The 17,217-nt window shown below is 45.3% G+C and overlaps 1 protein-coding gene across 1 annotated transcript in view; it reads left to right on the top strand.

The window, feature by feature from the left end:
• SPTBN5 (spectrin beta, non-erythrocytic 5) overlaps nt 1-17,217 on the top strand; it is a 1,776,766-nt gene that overhangs the window by 298,167 nt on the left and 1,461,382 nt on the right. The window contains exon 18 of the mRNA XM_085627084.1: nt 7,122-7,373. Coding sequence (XP_085483210.1) covers nt 7,122-7,373 — 252 coding nt within the window. The remainder of the gene's footprint in view (nt 1-7,121; nt 7,374-17,217) is intronic.

The following is a 17,217-nucleotide window of genomic DNA, read 5'->3' as shown; positions in this document are numbered from 1 at the left end:
ATCGTTCTAGCTTTAGAGCTAGGTAACTGGGTGTGTTGTTGTGTAGTGCTTTATGGGTCATGCAGGCAACTTTTAGTTGAATTCTTGCCTCATATGGCAGCCAGTTCAGCGTTTTCAAGGTCGGAGAAATGTGGGTATTTCTTTTAGCTCCTGATACCAGTCTTGCTGCAGCGGTAAGTGAAGCCCTTAGCGGAGCCAGCTTGTATCTGGGGAGACCACAGAGAGTGGTGCTTCCATAGTCTAATCTTGATAGCACTAAGGCTTGCACTGCCATTTTTAAGTCGCTCTGAGGGAGGAAGGGTTTAAGTTTCCTTAGTAAACTCATCTGGTGATTGGCTCCCTTGGTGGGCTTACTGATGTGCGACTTCATATTTAGGTGTTTGTCTATGGTGACTCCCAGGGATTTTGCAGAATCGATGATGAGGGGAGCACAGTCAAAGACGGATAGGTGTTTCAACCACTGCTCTATCTTTGGGGTGTGATTAGGTGGGGAGATGAGAATGAATTCTGTTTTTTTTTTGTATTGAGCATGAGGTGGCTGTTCCTGAGCCAGCTTTGTGTGTTCTGTAGAATGGCGTTGAGGGAGATGAAGTCTTCTGGTGTGGAGATTTTCAAATATAGTTGGGTGTCGTCCGCATATAGGTGGTAAAGGATATTCGCTGATTTAAATGCGTTCGCTAGGGGTTCCATTAGAAGGTTGAAAAGAATAGGTGATAGGGCAGAGCCCTGGGGAACGCCTATGTCGGCCACGGATGGTTGAGAGAGTGTATTCTGCATCTTGATTCTTTGTGTCCTGTTATTAAGGAAGGAGGAGAACCATTGTAATACTGTGCCCGAGAGGCCTATCCTTCCTTCCAATAGGGACAGTAGGTTGTCATGTTTAACCGTGTCAAAAGCGGAGGATAGGTCAAGCAGTATCATTAGGCAAGATTCGTTGCGGTCAAGCATAGTTAGTATGTCATCAAATATGTGTATGAGTGCAGATTCTGTGCTGTGACCTTGACGGAAACCAGATTGGTGATTGTCTAGGAGGTTGTAGTTCTCAATATGGTTGCATAATTGTATTTGTACACATTTCTCCAGCAATTTAGCCAAGGTGGGAATATTAGATATAGGGCAGTAATTGTTGAGATCTGATGGGATGGCGTCCGATTTCTTTAGTATAGGCATAACCTGCCCAATTTTAAGACAGTCTGGTATGGAGCCTTGCCTCAGAGAGGCATTTACAATTTTTGCCCATAAAGGAAGGATGGATGTTTTTATCATTTTTAATAGGGCAGGAGGAAGGGGGTCAGAGAAGTGATTGGCGGGATTGATTGCTAGAAGAATGTTATAGATTTTTAGTTCAGATATTGTCTTGAAGGTGTTCCATGAGGCATTGTTTTTTGTGACTTCCCCTGGAGAACTGAAAAGGACCTTGAATTGTGAATAAGCTTTAGCATCCTGGGCCACAGGTTGTGGGAAGACCTTCTTAGATTGGATGTCGAGCTCAATGGCCTGTATCTTTTCACGGAAGAAGTTGGCAAGCTCATCGCAGGAAGGTGTAGCCAGGTCGCTTAGATCTGTAGAGTTAGCCGTGTTGCGAGCTTGTTGCTTGACGATTTCGAAGAGTTTTTTTGGGCGGTTGATTGCTTGGTTCAGCTGGGTTCTTAAAAAGTCTGCCTTGGCCTTTAGAATCTTTCTGTTGTATGAGTTCCTTAATGTTCTAAGGTGATGTAGGTGAGCGTCTGTGGGTGCAGAATTCCATAGTCGTTCAGCAGCTCTTAGTTTGCGTCGCTCCGAGTTCAGGGAGTTATTGAACCACGGTTTGGAAATTTTGGCGGAAACGTTTTTTTCTTGGAGGGGTGCTGTAGATTCCAAGATTTCAAGCATCGTGGAATTGTAAAAGGCTGTGAGGTCATGGACATCCTCCATGTCCATTGTGGGGGTCAAGGCGGAGTTGCATCGGTTTACCAGGGTGATGGGGTTGATATTCTGTAAGTTCCTTTTCCATTGTTTTGTTTTTGGAGGTTGACTCCTTTTTGGAATTACGTCGATATTGACGGAGAAGAAAATGCTGTGATGGTCAGTCCAGCCGCTAGGGGTGATGGATTCTAATGAGATGAAGCTTGATTTAGCTATGATGAGGTCCAGTGTCTCTCCCTTGTTGTGTGTTGGACTGTCACAGAATTGGGATAAGTCCTGGTCTGCCAGAAACGCTTTAAGACATCCTACACCATGATAGTTTGCATTGTTCCAGTGGAGATTAAAGTCACCCAGGAAAATTTGTGGTACTGGTGAATTGACATTTGAAGGAATGATTTCTATTAACTCGCCTATGAAAGTCAGATTATCCCTCGGGGGTGGTAAAATTAATGAAGCTTGCTGGCGAGGCGCTTATCATCGGAGATATTGATACATAGATATTCGCAGGAGGTTAGAGCGATGGCGTCTACTTGCTTGACTGAGATTGTGTTACGATAAATGCAGGCTAGCCCACCTCCGGGTGCCACGTTTCTGTCTAGGCGGATTAGGTCGTGACTAGGAGGAACCAATAGATCAAGGATGGGAGCAGAGGAACTGTTTAACCATGTTTCGGTGAGGAAGATAATGTCTAAATCATTCTCTATGATGAGGTCGAATATGTCGGGTGCATGTTTACTAGCTGATCTGCAATTAATGAGAGCACACTTCATCTTGTTAATAGAATTGGTTAGGGTAGTCTGCTCTATGTTGATATTAGTGAGATTATCTCTGTTTACGGATCTGTTGTTGTGGGTAGGTTCCCTGAAGGGGTTGGTTTGAATGGATTGGATAGTGCCACATTGTGATGAACTTTTATCTATTGCTAAGGTATAAGATAAGAGGAGGTCGTCTATGTCGCTGTCGGATAGTTCAACGCTTGTCCTCCTAGGCCAAGAGGGGGAATGTAAGTTAATTTGAGTATTGTTGTCAGGGTTTAAGATCTTGGGTATGAAACTACTAATTTGTGGACTGATTTGGTTGCTCGGACTAGTTTTCTCGTGGTTTGAGTTCTCGGGGAGGAATCTGCTAGTTTGGAGACTGATTTGGTTCACAATAGCGTTGGTGGCTCTGTGCACGTTTAGTAGTTCATTGGTGATGGTAGATAGGTTATGCATCTCGGCCTTGAGATGAGCTGGGTCTAAGGCTAACTCATTGAATCGTGTAGACCAGACGGAGTTAGGAAGGTTAGTAGTATGTGTAGAGGGTGGTCTGCAGGTAGACTCTGAATGTGTGAGGAGGTTCTCCGGTTGTAAGGGGATATCATCATTAGGGGTCGGCGTGGTAAGATGAATGAGATTTGTCGTGGGGTCCCAGTTGGTGTGTGGACTGGACATAGTATGTTGTGTTCGGATGGGTGGAATGAGAATTGAAGGCGTTAATGTCGGATCAGGTGTCGTATGATGGTTTGATGGACACCTTTGAGTTCACACGCTCATTTATATGCACATGAATTGCCGGCCATGTTTTAATATTTTTTACTGTAATGAAAACTATTAAAAGATCGACATGTACATGTATATGTACATGTACAGATTCATGCACATTGGTGGCCATCTCTGCATGGTTTTAGTAAAGTGAAAAAACATTCAAAGATGTTTGCTCATGTATTCGTGTAAGTGCATTGATGTTTACAAAACAAAATAAGCATTGTTACAGCTAAAAAGTTGGCAGCCAATGACAGACCTGTTGGCTTTGCCAATACATTTGTTATGTTATCAATTAATACCTGTAACTTGGTTAATACATTAATATAAGTACAGACTGAAACATCTTTTCTCAGTGTTCTGCTCTCCAAAATCACTTAGTTTGCTCCTCGTGTTTTTATATCTTTGATGTTTTTTCTCAGCGTCTCTCCCCACATATTTAAACAAGGTTACATTTTAGGCTCAGTGTAAATTCAGTCTTTGCTCTGAAGGTGCTTAGTATAATGCAGATTCAGCAGTGTGTAACTGATAGAAATGTTTAAATAGAACCAACAGCGCATCACGTAATCGGAAGAATTTAAAAATATTTAAAGCACTGAAGTCAGACTGTCAATCCGTCTCATGTAAGGAAAGTTATGGCTCGGCCCCTCAGTCCCAGCAATTTTCAGGTGAAAAATAGGGTACTTTGTGAAGATGCTGTTGAATGTGTAAGGTACCATAATAACACAAAGCATTGCAAGATACACCACTATGGTCACAGGAATAAAAAAAGTACATACGTCCAGTCTCAACAGAATATCCAATACAGAAAAGGCCAGATTCCAGAGGATCCATGTGCTGACCGGAAAATAACTATGCAGGAAAGAATCAGTGACATCAGCCTTAGGATTCTGAATAGAAAGTGCATTGGCCTCTTTAAAGGATTTATTTAGCACAACGAGGGACTGACTACAGAATTAATCTGGACCTTCATGTGTGGAATTCAGGTAGAAAGTTTTAGCTTTCTGTAAGTGGGTATCTCATATTGATGAACTGTAATAGATGGATACTACTCCTGAGAGGCAATGGATTTCCAATGACTGATTCCAAAGCAAAAGCTCAGTCTTTACATTGTTAATGCAGTAACTGCCGTTCATCCAGCTTTAGATGGCACTGTATAGCGAATGCAAAAGAGGCATGTATTAAAGAATAGCGGTGATAGATGACTCCTGAGGCACGCCACAAGTCACAGGACACCATTCAGCAGTAAAGTTCTCAATGATAGAACAGCACAAACTTCGCACGGTTGGACTCGACCTGCTCCCCTCACCTCCTCCAGCTTCTCATAGAGGGTATGGTGCTTGAATCAATCAGTCAGTACTTGTAAAGCACAGCTTATCACCCGTGTGGGTATCCAGGCGCTAGGCTGAAGGTCTTGAGTTTCTTCCTGAAGTCAGCTAGCAAGGGTAATGTTCAGAGGTGGAAGGGCAGGCTGTTCCAGGACTTGGTGGCGAGGTAGGAGAAGGAATGGCCTCCACTGTGGCTTCGGTGGATTCGCGCATATGTGCGAGGGAGGCAAAGAGAAGGTCTCTGGGTGTCTGGCGGAAGTTAAAGCAATGGTTCATTTATGCTGGTCCTTGGTCGTGGAGAGCTTTGTAGGTGTGTGTCAGTATCTTGAATTGGCATCTTTTCTTGATGGGGAGCCAGTGGAGGTTCCTGAGGTGTTGGGTCCATTTGGGCAGTTTGAGGATAAGTCGGGTCGCCTCATTCTGTATCGTTTGGAGTCTTCTAATGAGTTCGGTGGTAGTTCCTGCATACAGTGCATTGCCATAGTCCAGCCGGCTGGTGATAAGGGCTTGCATTACTGTTTTTTTAATGCCGACGGGGAATCATTTGAAGATTCTTAGGAGCTTGTGGAGAGCGTGGAAGCAGGCAGAGGAGACGGCATTGATCTGTTGTTTCCCAGTGAGTTTGCTGTCCAGGATGATGCTGAGGTTGCGGGCGTGGTATGACGGTGTGGGAGTTGGTCCCAGTTCGGCAGGCCACCAGGAGTCATTCCAGGGGGAGGCTGATCTGTTTCATGGTGAGTTTGCTGTCCAGGATGATGCCGAGGTTGCCGGCACGGTCTGTCGGTGTGGGAGGGAGTCCAAGTTCGTAGGGTAACCAGGAGTCTTTCCAGGGGGAGGCATTGTTGCCAAAGATCAGCACTTCAGTTTTGTCCAACTTGAGTTTCAGACAGTTGACCCTCATCTAGTCGACAACATTCTTTATGAAGTTGTGGAAGATTGTCTTTCTGGTGAAGGGATCTGCTGAGAGCGAGAGGATGAGTTCGGTGAAGGTTGGTTGATGGTTTCCAAGGCTCTTGAAATGTCTAAAAAGCATAGCTGCTTCTCCTTTATCCAAGACATCAAACAAGCCACTATATTTATCAAGTGGAATAGTGTCAGCTTTTTTGCCTTATGTACAGCCAGACACCTGAGTTTCCAGGTTAGAGGTCTGTCCTAGATAGGCCTGCAGCTTAATTATTGCCACCTCTTTGATTGTTAGAAGTGGGAGAGGAACTTTAGAAAATGGTCAAAATCTGCTAAACAGGTTAAAATTAAAGATGAGACTTATTAAACAGGGGAATGATTCGGGCTCTTTCTAAGGACGCAGACACAGTACCAAAATAACAGTTTACCAACTCCAAGAGGAAAGAACCAAGAATAGAAACCAGCTCCTTGATAATGGAATTGTGGAAACAGTCAGCTAGGCAAGAACCAGTGTTTAGAGGGTTTATTGTAGTTTTCAAAGATTCAACATTGACTAGTTATTCATGTTGATTTTTTCCTTAAGCCCCAGGGAAAAATCTTTCCAGGATGCACAGACCCTCACCCATCAAGGTGACATGCTTCATCATCATGTCATGGTCCGCGCTGGGCGGGTGGTGCAATACCCATTGAATCCCTTGGTGAGGCACTTTGATGGCGAATTTTTCCTTAGCATCTTCTGGCCCACATCATGAGAATTTGGTGCATGCCCTTAATCCACTTGGATGGGTAAATGGTGGTAGACTGAGGATTTTATGTGTAATAATAAAATTTTCTATAGATAACCTGGAATAATGTTTTGATTTAGGAGAATTACCCATGACCAGGTTAATACAGAGGTTTTAACACCTGGCTGGCTATTGGCACAGTTCAGATAAACAAGTTCTTTATAGACTTGTCGAGCAAACTATTGATAGGTCACAAAGTTAAGAGCCTTTAGCACTGATAAGTAGTGAAGTGCAATACTTCTGACCAGATGAGACTAACACCCTATTCACTGAAAGCACAACATTTAGGGACTAGGAATAAAACTAAAAACAGAATGATTGTAAGGAGTCAAATCTTTTCTGAAGCAATTTATGCTAACACATTCGGCATACCCAACATGTTAAAGCTTCAGCCTTTGGGTCCAGGCCTCTTCAGTGCTAGCCTTTGACTTTCCCCCAAAACTCTCCCATTGACTACACATATGCAAAAAATCAAGAATAAACGTTTGAAAAGAACACAGCTCATAGAGGCTAACGGATGCTGCATGGCTACTTGACTCCTTAGTGGGCCAGTGTAGTTCAATGTCATGATTTAGTCCCCTTCTCTTGGAGTTGAGCACATTTTGATACAGTAATGCTAGCAGATTACCAAATTCCAATTGAAATACAATGCCTATGCTTTACTGTAATACCTATAGGTGGAGGAATATCGAAGCAATGAAGGAAAAGAAGGATTCAGAGTTAATTGGTGTAGCAGACGTGAGAACCTTCCTGGAAGATTGTCAGAGCATGCAGCTGCTTCTTCAAGACAAGATAAACCAGTGTACGGCTGCCGAGCCAAGCAGTACTCCAATGGGTCTGGAAGCAGAGAGACGCTCACTGGCCAACACTGAGCATGACATTTATGCACTGGAATGCAAAATCTTGTACCTAAAGAACATGGCAAAATCGTAAGTTGATGGGAAATTATCTATGTTATATTACTTTTCTGTGTAATCTGTGAGTCATTTATACTAAACAATTACATTAAAAGTAAGGGGCAGATTTATATCTCAATGGGCAGCCCATTTCTCTACCCAGAGTGACAAAGTAATTTACTGCATCGCCCTTGTAAAGATGCCACCCGCCAAATGTTTAAATGACCACCAGGCTGGCGGTCATTTCTAAAGCATTGGCAAGAATCGATGTAACGGCATTCATGTCAATGCTTTATGCAGTTTGATGACGAAGCCTAGCACAAAACTCGTTTCTTTTTTATTTTCAAAAAGAAAATCCAGAAACAGGATTTGTTTTTTGAAAATAAAAAAGATAATGCTCCTTCGCAATGGGAGTCATCTCCCATGACAAGGCAGGCAATTTTTGTTTTTTACTGCCCCATACCACCAGGTTTTGCCTGGTGGGAATGGACAGTAAAAAACGGCGATATGTTTGCCCATCCTAAGTGGGCAGATGGACTTATAGCCAATGCTACGACAGCCCATTCAGAAGTTTTACTATGGAGGTGACAGAGTCGTCATCGCCATAGCCAAACCTATGGTACGTCGCATTTAAATTGGGCGGGCGGACCATTGTGTTGGCAGGGAGGGACCTCTGTCGCCATTACAATGGAGTTCCGATCCCGTGAACATGATAAATCTGCCCCATAGTCATAAATGCTTGTATTTTGTATTTACAGACTGCCTTTTGATTCTTTTAATAAATGATTCATAAAGTGCACCTTAGAATAGTGAAAATGTGGTCGCCTTGAATCACAACTACATTTGGGGTATATTTCTGACTTTTTGGGATTCACAAAGAATGGCAGTAGTTCTCAAGAAAATCTATGAGAGTTGTAGATTTCCTCGGGTGCTCCAGAGGATAACATTTACACATGGAGAATTCGTACTAAATATCTTTGCATGTCAACTATTCAGTGTTCAGTGTAGCATCTCACCAATTTGTTGTCTCAATTGAGACCTTGAACATTGGCCCTTAACAGTACACCATTAAATCATAATGCAGCACAGAAACATGAGATGGGTAAATATCACTTTCTACCTAGTATGATTTTGGCACATCAATAAAGTTTAATGTAAGTTTCCGGTACACAATTTTGTGTTCAGCAGCACTAGTGATTGAGAAATCATCCACCCATTGTGGGTGTGCAGTCCGCTCACAGTGCACTATGGCTGTAGATGACATCCTCAACATGTGGTGGTAACACAGAACAATCTTGTCTCATGTGAGGAGGCATTAAGGTGTATGGCTCCCCTTCCGCTCCTTTCGTTGTATTCAATCCAATTCAATGGAAAGAATATCTTTGGACAAACCGTCCAAACACTAGCTGAGGATCATTGAAAGTTTTTGGATCAACTTGCATTTCCCTATCTTTCTCTTCTTGCTCCTCTTTGTGTTTGGGAAAGAAAACTGTAAACCCATGGAATATGATATACTGTACCCTTTGTGGACAGAGATTAATTCCTTTGTGGTCGTGTAGCAAAGGCTTGTTACAGTTTGTAGACTCTGGCTACTTTTGTGTCTTTCACCCGAGTTTGTGATGAGATAGTGAGACATCCTCTGGTCCTCTCATTTCCTGTAGTATTTTAAATAAATAGTTAACTGGTTACTCAACTCATTAAGCCCATCTCTGACAGTTGTTTTGTGCCACAGATTACACATCATTTTGCCAAATGAATGCACCCTTTTAGCTCATAATGCAAGCAAATTAAAAAAAAGGCACATTTACCCCCATAAGCAGTTTTCCAAGTATTGCTAAGCCACTATACACTGTGTTTTGTGTGACATGTTATCCATGATTATATTATTAGAAAGAATGTGACTTGACAATCAAGAATATGAATTGAGAGGAAAATGAAAATACAAGTTCTCAGCATTGTGCGCTGGCTGACCGATATATCATATGTTAGAGTTTTCTATAGGCCACTACTACCAAAGTCTGTTTGCAGAAGGTCAGGCTGCATTAGTTTGATAGGTAGAAGCCTTTTGATGCCTCTCTCTGCTACCTGGCCCTTAGATAGAAGGTGAGACTGATGGATTTATTGAAAACAAATGGTCAATGACAATGGCTTCAGCTGTTGATGGGCCTGCTACTTCAAACATCTCCAAAGCATTTTTAATACACTATGACAACTCTATTGTAAGCCATTACCTGTATCCACACCCTTATCCTAGTTTACTTAGAAAGCAGCTCTTTACTAAGACTGAAATTCATTATAGCACAATCTGAAGTTCAAACAGTATCATAGGTACCAATTGCATCCGATATTCACATCAGAGAAAATCTCCTCACATGCCATTCAGAGTCTGAAAGGTTTTATTGATGAATTAAAGTCAGTAGTCTATGAGTGCAAACAGCCAAGAGTTCCACTTGCAGTGGTCAATCGAGCTCATAAAGAGATGACAGGGATCATGTTTAAATCCAACTTTACACAAGATTCCAGTGGTCGTCACATAGTAAATTCTTACATTGAGCACAAGCAGGTGCCTAGCTGAGCACATGAGAATGAGAGAGATCATCCTGCATATAATAACAAAAATATAAGTGGTTTCTCCTGATCAAGCTCCTCGTGGGTTTTCACTCGGAGCTAAAATGCAAAGCAGCTCCACTCTACTATGGGCAATGATACCATAATCAAGAAAACATGGCTGAAGAAAGTTACAGTGTTGCTGGTCTGCCCTCCATCGCGGTCCTCCTGAACTTGTGACTTTGTCAGTTTGACCTGCCAAGATTTATTTAGGGATGCTATTTATATTGGGGTACTCATAATTCTGAAATGTGTGGTAACAGAAGTTACTACACATATCGGAATTAAACACCAAGTCAGAATGAGGGCCTAAATACGCTAATCTGCAATTTTGTTCTTGTCCCTACTCTCTTTACTTTATAGGTGAACAATTTAATAGCCCATCTAAATGCTGGCGAGAATGACGCCCCTAGATCAGCTAATATAAAGATATCTGCTCTATGCAGATGACACGCTGTCTAAATCTCCGAAGGGTTTACAGCACATCTTAGATAGATTCAGTGACTTCTGCAGGCAGAGGTGCTTGGACATCAGTGTAGGAAAAACAAAATATATGGTACTAAATACTTGCCCGACCTCTAGACCCAACCGTATTCCGAAGGGGGTTTCTCTTGAACGGGTTCAGATAATAGATTATCTTGGAATCACCCTGACCGAGCAGTTGGAGTGGGCCGCACACATCTCCAAGCATGGACTAAAACTGGAGCACTATACTGGGGGGCTGACAAAAGTGCAGTGGGGGTTCTTGCTCAAGGCCCATATCCCCAGTGATCCAAGTTTATAAGTACCAAGCTGGGGGGGTGGGAGGGTGCTCTCTATGTTACAGAGTTATGGGGGCACAGAGTGTGAATGCTCTTGTGATAGCAGAGAATCGTTTCCTGAAACAATTATTGGGTCTCCCAGTTACCACTCCTTTGTTCCTGCTTAGATTGGACATGGGGTTTACGCCAATCTCCGATGGGGCAGGAGTTATACCAGTTACTCCAGTATTGGAACTTTCATAGATTCCCATGCTTGTATAATTCCCCGTCATTGGAATAGGAGTCCCCGGTATACATAAAATAGCAATAGAAACCATTACCAAAACAGAAACTAGGCCTAGGCCCATTCTAGTTTTGCAACATATCCACCTCTTTTTGTAAAAGAGACCAAATAAAGTGAACAACCAATCAGATCAGCCTCACCCCATAGAACCCTTCTGAGAGAAGCCCAGAGACTCAGATTTTCTACCGCACGTTCTGCAAGGTAGTCTCCACAGAGCTCTGCTCATTTTTTTCCTGTTAACCTTACTTCTTCAGTTTTTTCACCTGTTTTTTTCTTCAAAACCTGCTTGGACTTCATATCAAGATGTCTGATAAGGAGAAGAAAGCCCTCTTTAAAGCCTGTGCAACCTGTGCTAAGAAGAGATTATGGGCCTCATGTAGGTAGCATACCAGTTACCACTTCTTAAATACCGAACGTTACCGAATCGGTATTTAAGAAGTGGTAACTCGTATGTAGGTAATGAGTCGATAATTTTTACCGATTCGTTACAATTCGGTAATTACCGAATCGGTATTTACCAATTCGGTAATGAGGCATACCTTCCCATTGAGGGGAAGGTATGCCTCATTACCGAATCGGTAAATACCGATTCGGTAATGGTGGAGAACATGCAAGGGTGGCAGGGTGTCACATTGACACCCTGTTGCACCCCTGATTCGGCCATGTGTGCACATGTGGCACACATACATGCCCTAAGGGCATGTATGTCTGCCACATGTGCACAGTTCTAAGCGCTTTTAAATGCTTTACCTCATCCATTAATTATTTACCACCAACTATTAGTTGGTGGTAAATACCGACTCCTAAAAACACCCACACACTCCCCCTACATCTCATTTTTGTATTCGGAATTTACCGAATCGGTAAAATTACCGATTCGGTAATTTTACCGATTCGGTAAATTACCGAATACAAAAATGATCCCCCTACATACCAAAAGCCAAAATACCGGTCGGTAACGGTATAATTACCGAAAATCGGCCGTTACCGACCGGTATTTGGCTACCTACATGAGGCCCTATATGTGGAGGACACCAACAAGGATTGTATTTACTGTCTGTACCCAGACCATAAGGCAGCAGACTGTAAAATATGTTGCACTTTTTCCACGAAGACCCTGCGAGACCGTGAAGGGCGTCTGGAGACCTGGCTCCAGAAACTCAAGTCAAGAAGGGAACCTGTCTCCAGTGACAGTGATGAGGCATCTTCTGCTACATCTTCCAGAAGGTCTGTAAAAAGGGGTAGTGTCTCCTTCGCCTTCTGAAGAACGTCCTGGTAAGGCCTTAAAAAAGATCTCTCATAGGTCTGAAAGGCGTAGTCCTGGTGAATCTCCTCACTGAGGTGTAAAGGAGAGGGAAGGAGTGATGTTTGATCCAGTTCTGTTCCTCCATCTTCTCCTCCAGCAGCTCCAAAGACTTTTAAAAAGCCCTCCTCACTCTGTCAACGACTCCGTCGATGAAATCATCAAAGGTACAGTCTTCTCCTTCTACTCTGGCTCCATCGACGGGTTCATCTATGGTGATTTAATCTTCTCCGGCGCTGACGCTTCAGGGTTCCTCATTGACGACTTCGAAGCCGGAGGTGGCTGTGTCGTCATCGGTGGTGTCGACGATGTCGACGTCGATGAGGATGTCGAAGACGATGGTGACGACGGCTTGCACATCGACGACGATGGCTGTGGTGATGACGGTCTCGACGACGGCTGCGTCGATGACCTCCATTTCTTCAACGACGATTCTCATGTCCGTCGACGATCCCATTGAAGACCTCGTCGACGATGGAAAAAAATTCTATTTCTGTCAGAAAGCGCCAGATTACACCTGAGATGACTTCCCCCAGGAGGGTGACTCCTCTTCCTCCTGCACTCCTCCTTGAAGAAGAGTTATCTGAAGAGGATGATGGTCCGTTTGGCTACGCGGATAGCCCTTCTCAATTACATGTCAAGTGCCAGGACACAGGTTCTGATTTGGAATACATGGAGGGACAGCAATATGATCCTTCCTCAGATTATCAGGACGACTACCAACAGGAGATGGTCTCTTTGCCTTCCTCCCTACTAGCGGACTTGCAGTCTATGATTATGGACTATAGGAGGAGATTCGCAACACAGCCTCCAGCTTCAGTTGCGGTGCCAGTTACTGCTATTCCTCCTGCTTGGCCTGCTACCCCTCAATTGGCACCGCCTCAGCCCTTACCTGTGGCCCAAGATGCACCACCTATCGTGCCTCTCGTTCAAGATGACACCTCTGATGAGGACCAGGACAACGTCACCATACCAAATCCAGACACAGAATGGGATGACTATGTCATTCCTGATCCGGCTTCTCCTTCACCAGCACCTGTTGATTCCCCCCCTGCAGACATAGGGGGTTTCCATAATTTAATGGAACGGGCAGCTAAGAGGTTTGAGCTGCCCATGCCCACGGTGCAGTCGGAATGCTTCCTTTATGACTTTAAGGAACCTTACAAGAAATCTGTTCGGTCCATACCTATTGTTGGTCACGTCTGGGATGAGGGGTTGAAAGTGATGCGGAATCCAGCCACGGTAATTCCACTACTGCCTCGCCTTGAGAAAAAATATAAGGCTCTGGACGATGGCCCAGCCTGCTTGGTCAGCCAGCCTAAACCAGACTCTGTCATCTCTCAGGCTGCCCAAAGGAAGTCCAGATATCCTTCTGCTCCTCTCTCGACACCTCCAAATAAAGAGGGCAGATGCCTCAATAACGCGGGCAAAAGATTTTCCTCCATGTCCAGCCTGTTGGTCAGGGTTTTGAACGCCTTAGTGATACTTGGTCAGTACGATCGCCAGATGTGGTGCGACCTTTCCCACTATCTGGACCAATTGCAGTAAGATGGGAAGAAAGAAGCGAAGAAGATTCTTCAAGAGGGCGAGATAACATCTCCTGAAGTTATTGGCTGTGCAATGGACATTGCAACGTCTGCGTTCTGCTCCCTGGCGGGCGCTGCTGTCCTTCATCGACAAGGCTGGCTGCGGGCTACATGGTTCCGTCCTGAGGTCCAAAACAAGATCTTGGATCTTCCCTTTGATGGGTAGGCACTTTTTGGGAAGCATATTGATGATGCACTCCAGGACATTAAAAAAGACACGAAAACCGCAAAATCCTTAGGGACTCTGCAGTACTGCATGGTCCACTTCCATGGAGCCAGAGGTAGCGGTAACGCCACATACAGAGGAGGATACCAGCAGCAACGGTATTCCTCATATGGATCACAACAACAGGCCTACCGGCCGAATTATAACCAGCGGCAGAATCAATCCTCCTCTTTCTCTTGATCGAACAACAGAGGAAGACAGGGACGCCAGGGGAGGGACTCCTCTAAGCGTCAGTAGTGGCTTGCTGGCTCTTACTACTGTCCCTTCTCCTCCTGTAACATCATTGGGAGGCAGAATTTCAAATTACCTCCGCACTTGGCAGCAAATAACATCGGACCGTTGGGTGCTGAAGATCATTCAATGCGGCCATACTCTGGAATTTGTCCAGGCACCACCTTCCAAGCCCCCTCGCGCCACCGCGTCAAAACATCTCCGTCTTCTACGGTTGTAAGTCCATCAAATGCTTCTCAAAGGAGCAATAGAACCGGTCCTTCTCACTCAGCGGGGAGAAGGTTTCTACTCCCGGTTCTTCCTGGCCAGGAAGACTTTAGAAAAGTGGCACTCTATTCTAGATCTGAAGGGAAAAAACACCTATCTCATCAAACAATCATTTCGAATGGCTTCTCTGCAGGACATCCTTCGTCTTCTCAACTCAGGGGATTACATGGCCACATTGGATCCTGAAGACGCCTACTTTCACGTACCCATCCATCCCGCCCACAGGAGCTTCCTTCGCTTCACAGTAGCCAAGAGGCACTTTCAATTGAAGGTCCTACCCTTTGGACTCCAATTTGCTCCGCGGATCTTTACAAAGGTTTTGGCTCCAGTGGAGGCTTTTCCACGAAAACATCAGCATCAGGTCTTCCCTGACCTGGACGACTGGTTGCTGAAGGCTTCCACCAAGCACGCAGCAGAAGAATCGGTTGTGGCGTGCACATGCCTTTTCGACAATCTCAGGCTGACTCTCAACACAGAAAAGTCATCTCTCTGTCCATCAAGAACAGCCAGATTTCTGGGAGCCATTCTGGACACGTCCAGCAACAAAGCTTTTCCGACCCTGTAGAGGCAAAAAAAGCTGATGGCCATGGCCCGTCTGCTGTTACAAAGACAGTCACTTTCAGTTCGCCTCTACAAGTCCCTCCTAGGGTCCATTTCCTCCTGCATTCCTCTAATTCCTCACTGCAGGCTGCGGATGCGTCCTCTCCAGGAGGAGTTGGACTTACGGGGGCACCAAGTCGACGGATCCTTCGAAGACAAGATCTTCGTTACCGTGTCCATGAGGGACGCCACTTCTTAGTGGACGTACATAGAAAACATTTCACAGGGTCTCTCATTCAGGATCACCCCTGCTCCTCAGATAATAACTATAGACGCCTCGCTGGAGGGCTGGGGAGCAGCCTTGCAAGACCTTCATGTGAGTGGCCGTTGGCTGCCCCAACACCGTCTGTTACATATCAGTCTGCTGGAGCTCAGAGCGATTCGCCTGGCCTTGCAGGCTTTTCTTCCGCGTATACAGCAGTCTGCGGTTCTAATATGTACAGACAATATGACGGCTATGCATTATATAAACAAGGAAGGAGGCACCAGAGCTCGTCTTTTGTCACAAGAAGCCCAGTTGATTTGGGAATGGGTGATCCAGCAGGGGATATCGCTCAAGGCGGAGCACCTTCCAGGTGTTCTCAACAAGACAGCGGACACGCTGAGCAGACTGAAATCGGTCAGCCACGAATGGGAGCTGGACCAATCCACTCTGGAAAAGTTTTTTTGCCTATGGGGCAGGACTTCCATAGACTTCTTTGCCACGCCGGAGAACAAGAAATGCCGATTTTACGCAAGCAGGCTTCACCATCCGCGATCATTGGGGAATGCGCTATCGAGGGCCTGGTCAGGTGCATTTGTTTACGCTTTCCCCCTTCCTTGTGGATGTTTGCCTACTCAAGCTCGGGCCATGTATGGCGGGTGCAGAGTGGGGCTGATCCTCTGTGTCCAGCCGGAGGAACTCGGTTTGACCCTTTCAACTGAATGTAGAGATGTACTTTCTCAGGCACAAGCCCCAAGTACCAACAAGACATGCCATGGTATCCATCCTCTTTCTTCTGAAGCACATGAAGTTCTTCCTTACATTGTTTCATTAGCAAAATCGGGGCTGGCTTACTCATCCATCAAAGTTCATCTTGCCGCCATCTCTCGCTTCAGACGTACATCTTCTGGTCCTTTCCAACCAGAGGTTGCAGATGAACAATCCGGTGTTCACGGGAGACACATTCTTTGAGGTTGAAGGCAGGCAGTTCCTCCGGGGTTTTCGAGGCTGCTGGCTGCAGGACACACTGGGATTTGGCAGGAGCAGGTTTGAGGTGGAGACAGGCCTGTAGGGCTGGGGCCAAGTCAGTGGGCGTCTTCCTCTTGTTGGCTTCGGCACGGCTGTTCGGTCCTACTTCTTCTTTTCTTGTTGTTGGTTCTTGTCTGAGGAAGCAAGGTTCAGGGTTGCCCCTAAATACTAGATTTGGGGGCATTACAGATAGGTAAAAAGGTTGGGACCAATGGGTGCCTTCCCTGTGGTGAGTACACCCCCTATTATGCCACCTTCCAGAGTGGGAGAGGGGCATACACCTTTCCATGGTTGGCTGAGTCCCCCCCATCTGCAAGATGACGGGGACTGAGAGCTGTGCTTCACCTCGCCTCCTCCACCTGAGGGGTGGAGTTGGCAGAGGTGGCCACACCTCTCTTTCTCACTTGTTTTTTCTGCTGGTTCTCCCGCCCAAAGTGGAATTCAGAACCAGTGGGGCCCAGTTGCTGAAAGCAGCAAGAGGCCTGGGGAAGGTCACAAAGGCGGCAAGCTTTTGAAGCTTTACCTTCGTGAACACCTGCTTATCCTGGGTGCGGAGGCTTGGCACCTCGTCCCAGGATGTTCATTGTTTCAGGCCCCAGAGAGCAGCAGGCTCTCAACCCAGGGGTCCAGAAACATGTCTGGTGGTGGCAGGTGAAAGCGGCCACTCAGCCTGGACACTAGTGGTAGGTCGATTTTCAGGGGGCATCTCTAAGATGCCCTCTGTGTGCATTTTTCATTAAATCCCACACTGGCATCAGTGTGGGTTTAATATGCTGGGAAGT

The sequence above is a fragment of the Triturus cristatus genome, chromosome 9 (assembly GCF_964204655.1).
Source record: "Triturus cristatus chromosome 9, aTriCri1.1, whole genome shotgun sequence".
Classification (NCBI taxonomy): domain Eukaryota; kingdom Metazoa; phylum Chordata; class Amphibia; order Caudata; family Salamandridae; genus Triturus; species Triturus cristatus.
The sequence above is the reverse complement of the archived record's forward strand: the minus strand, read 5'-3'. Positions and strand labels throughout refer to the sequence as shown.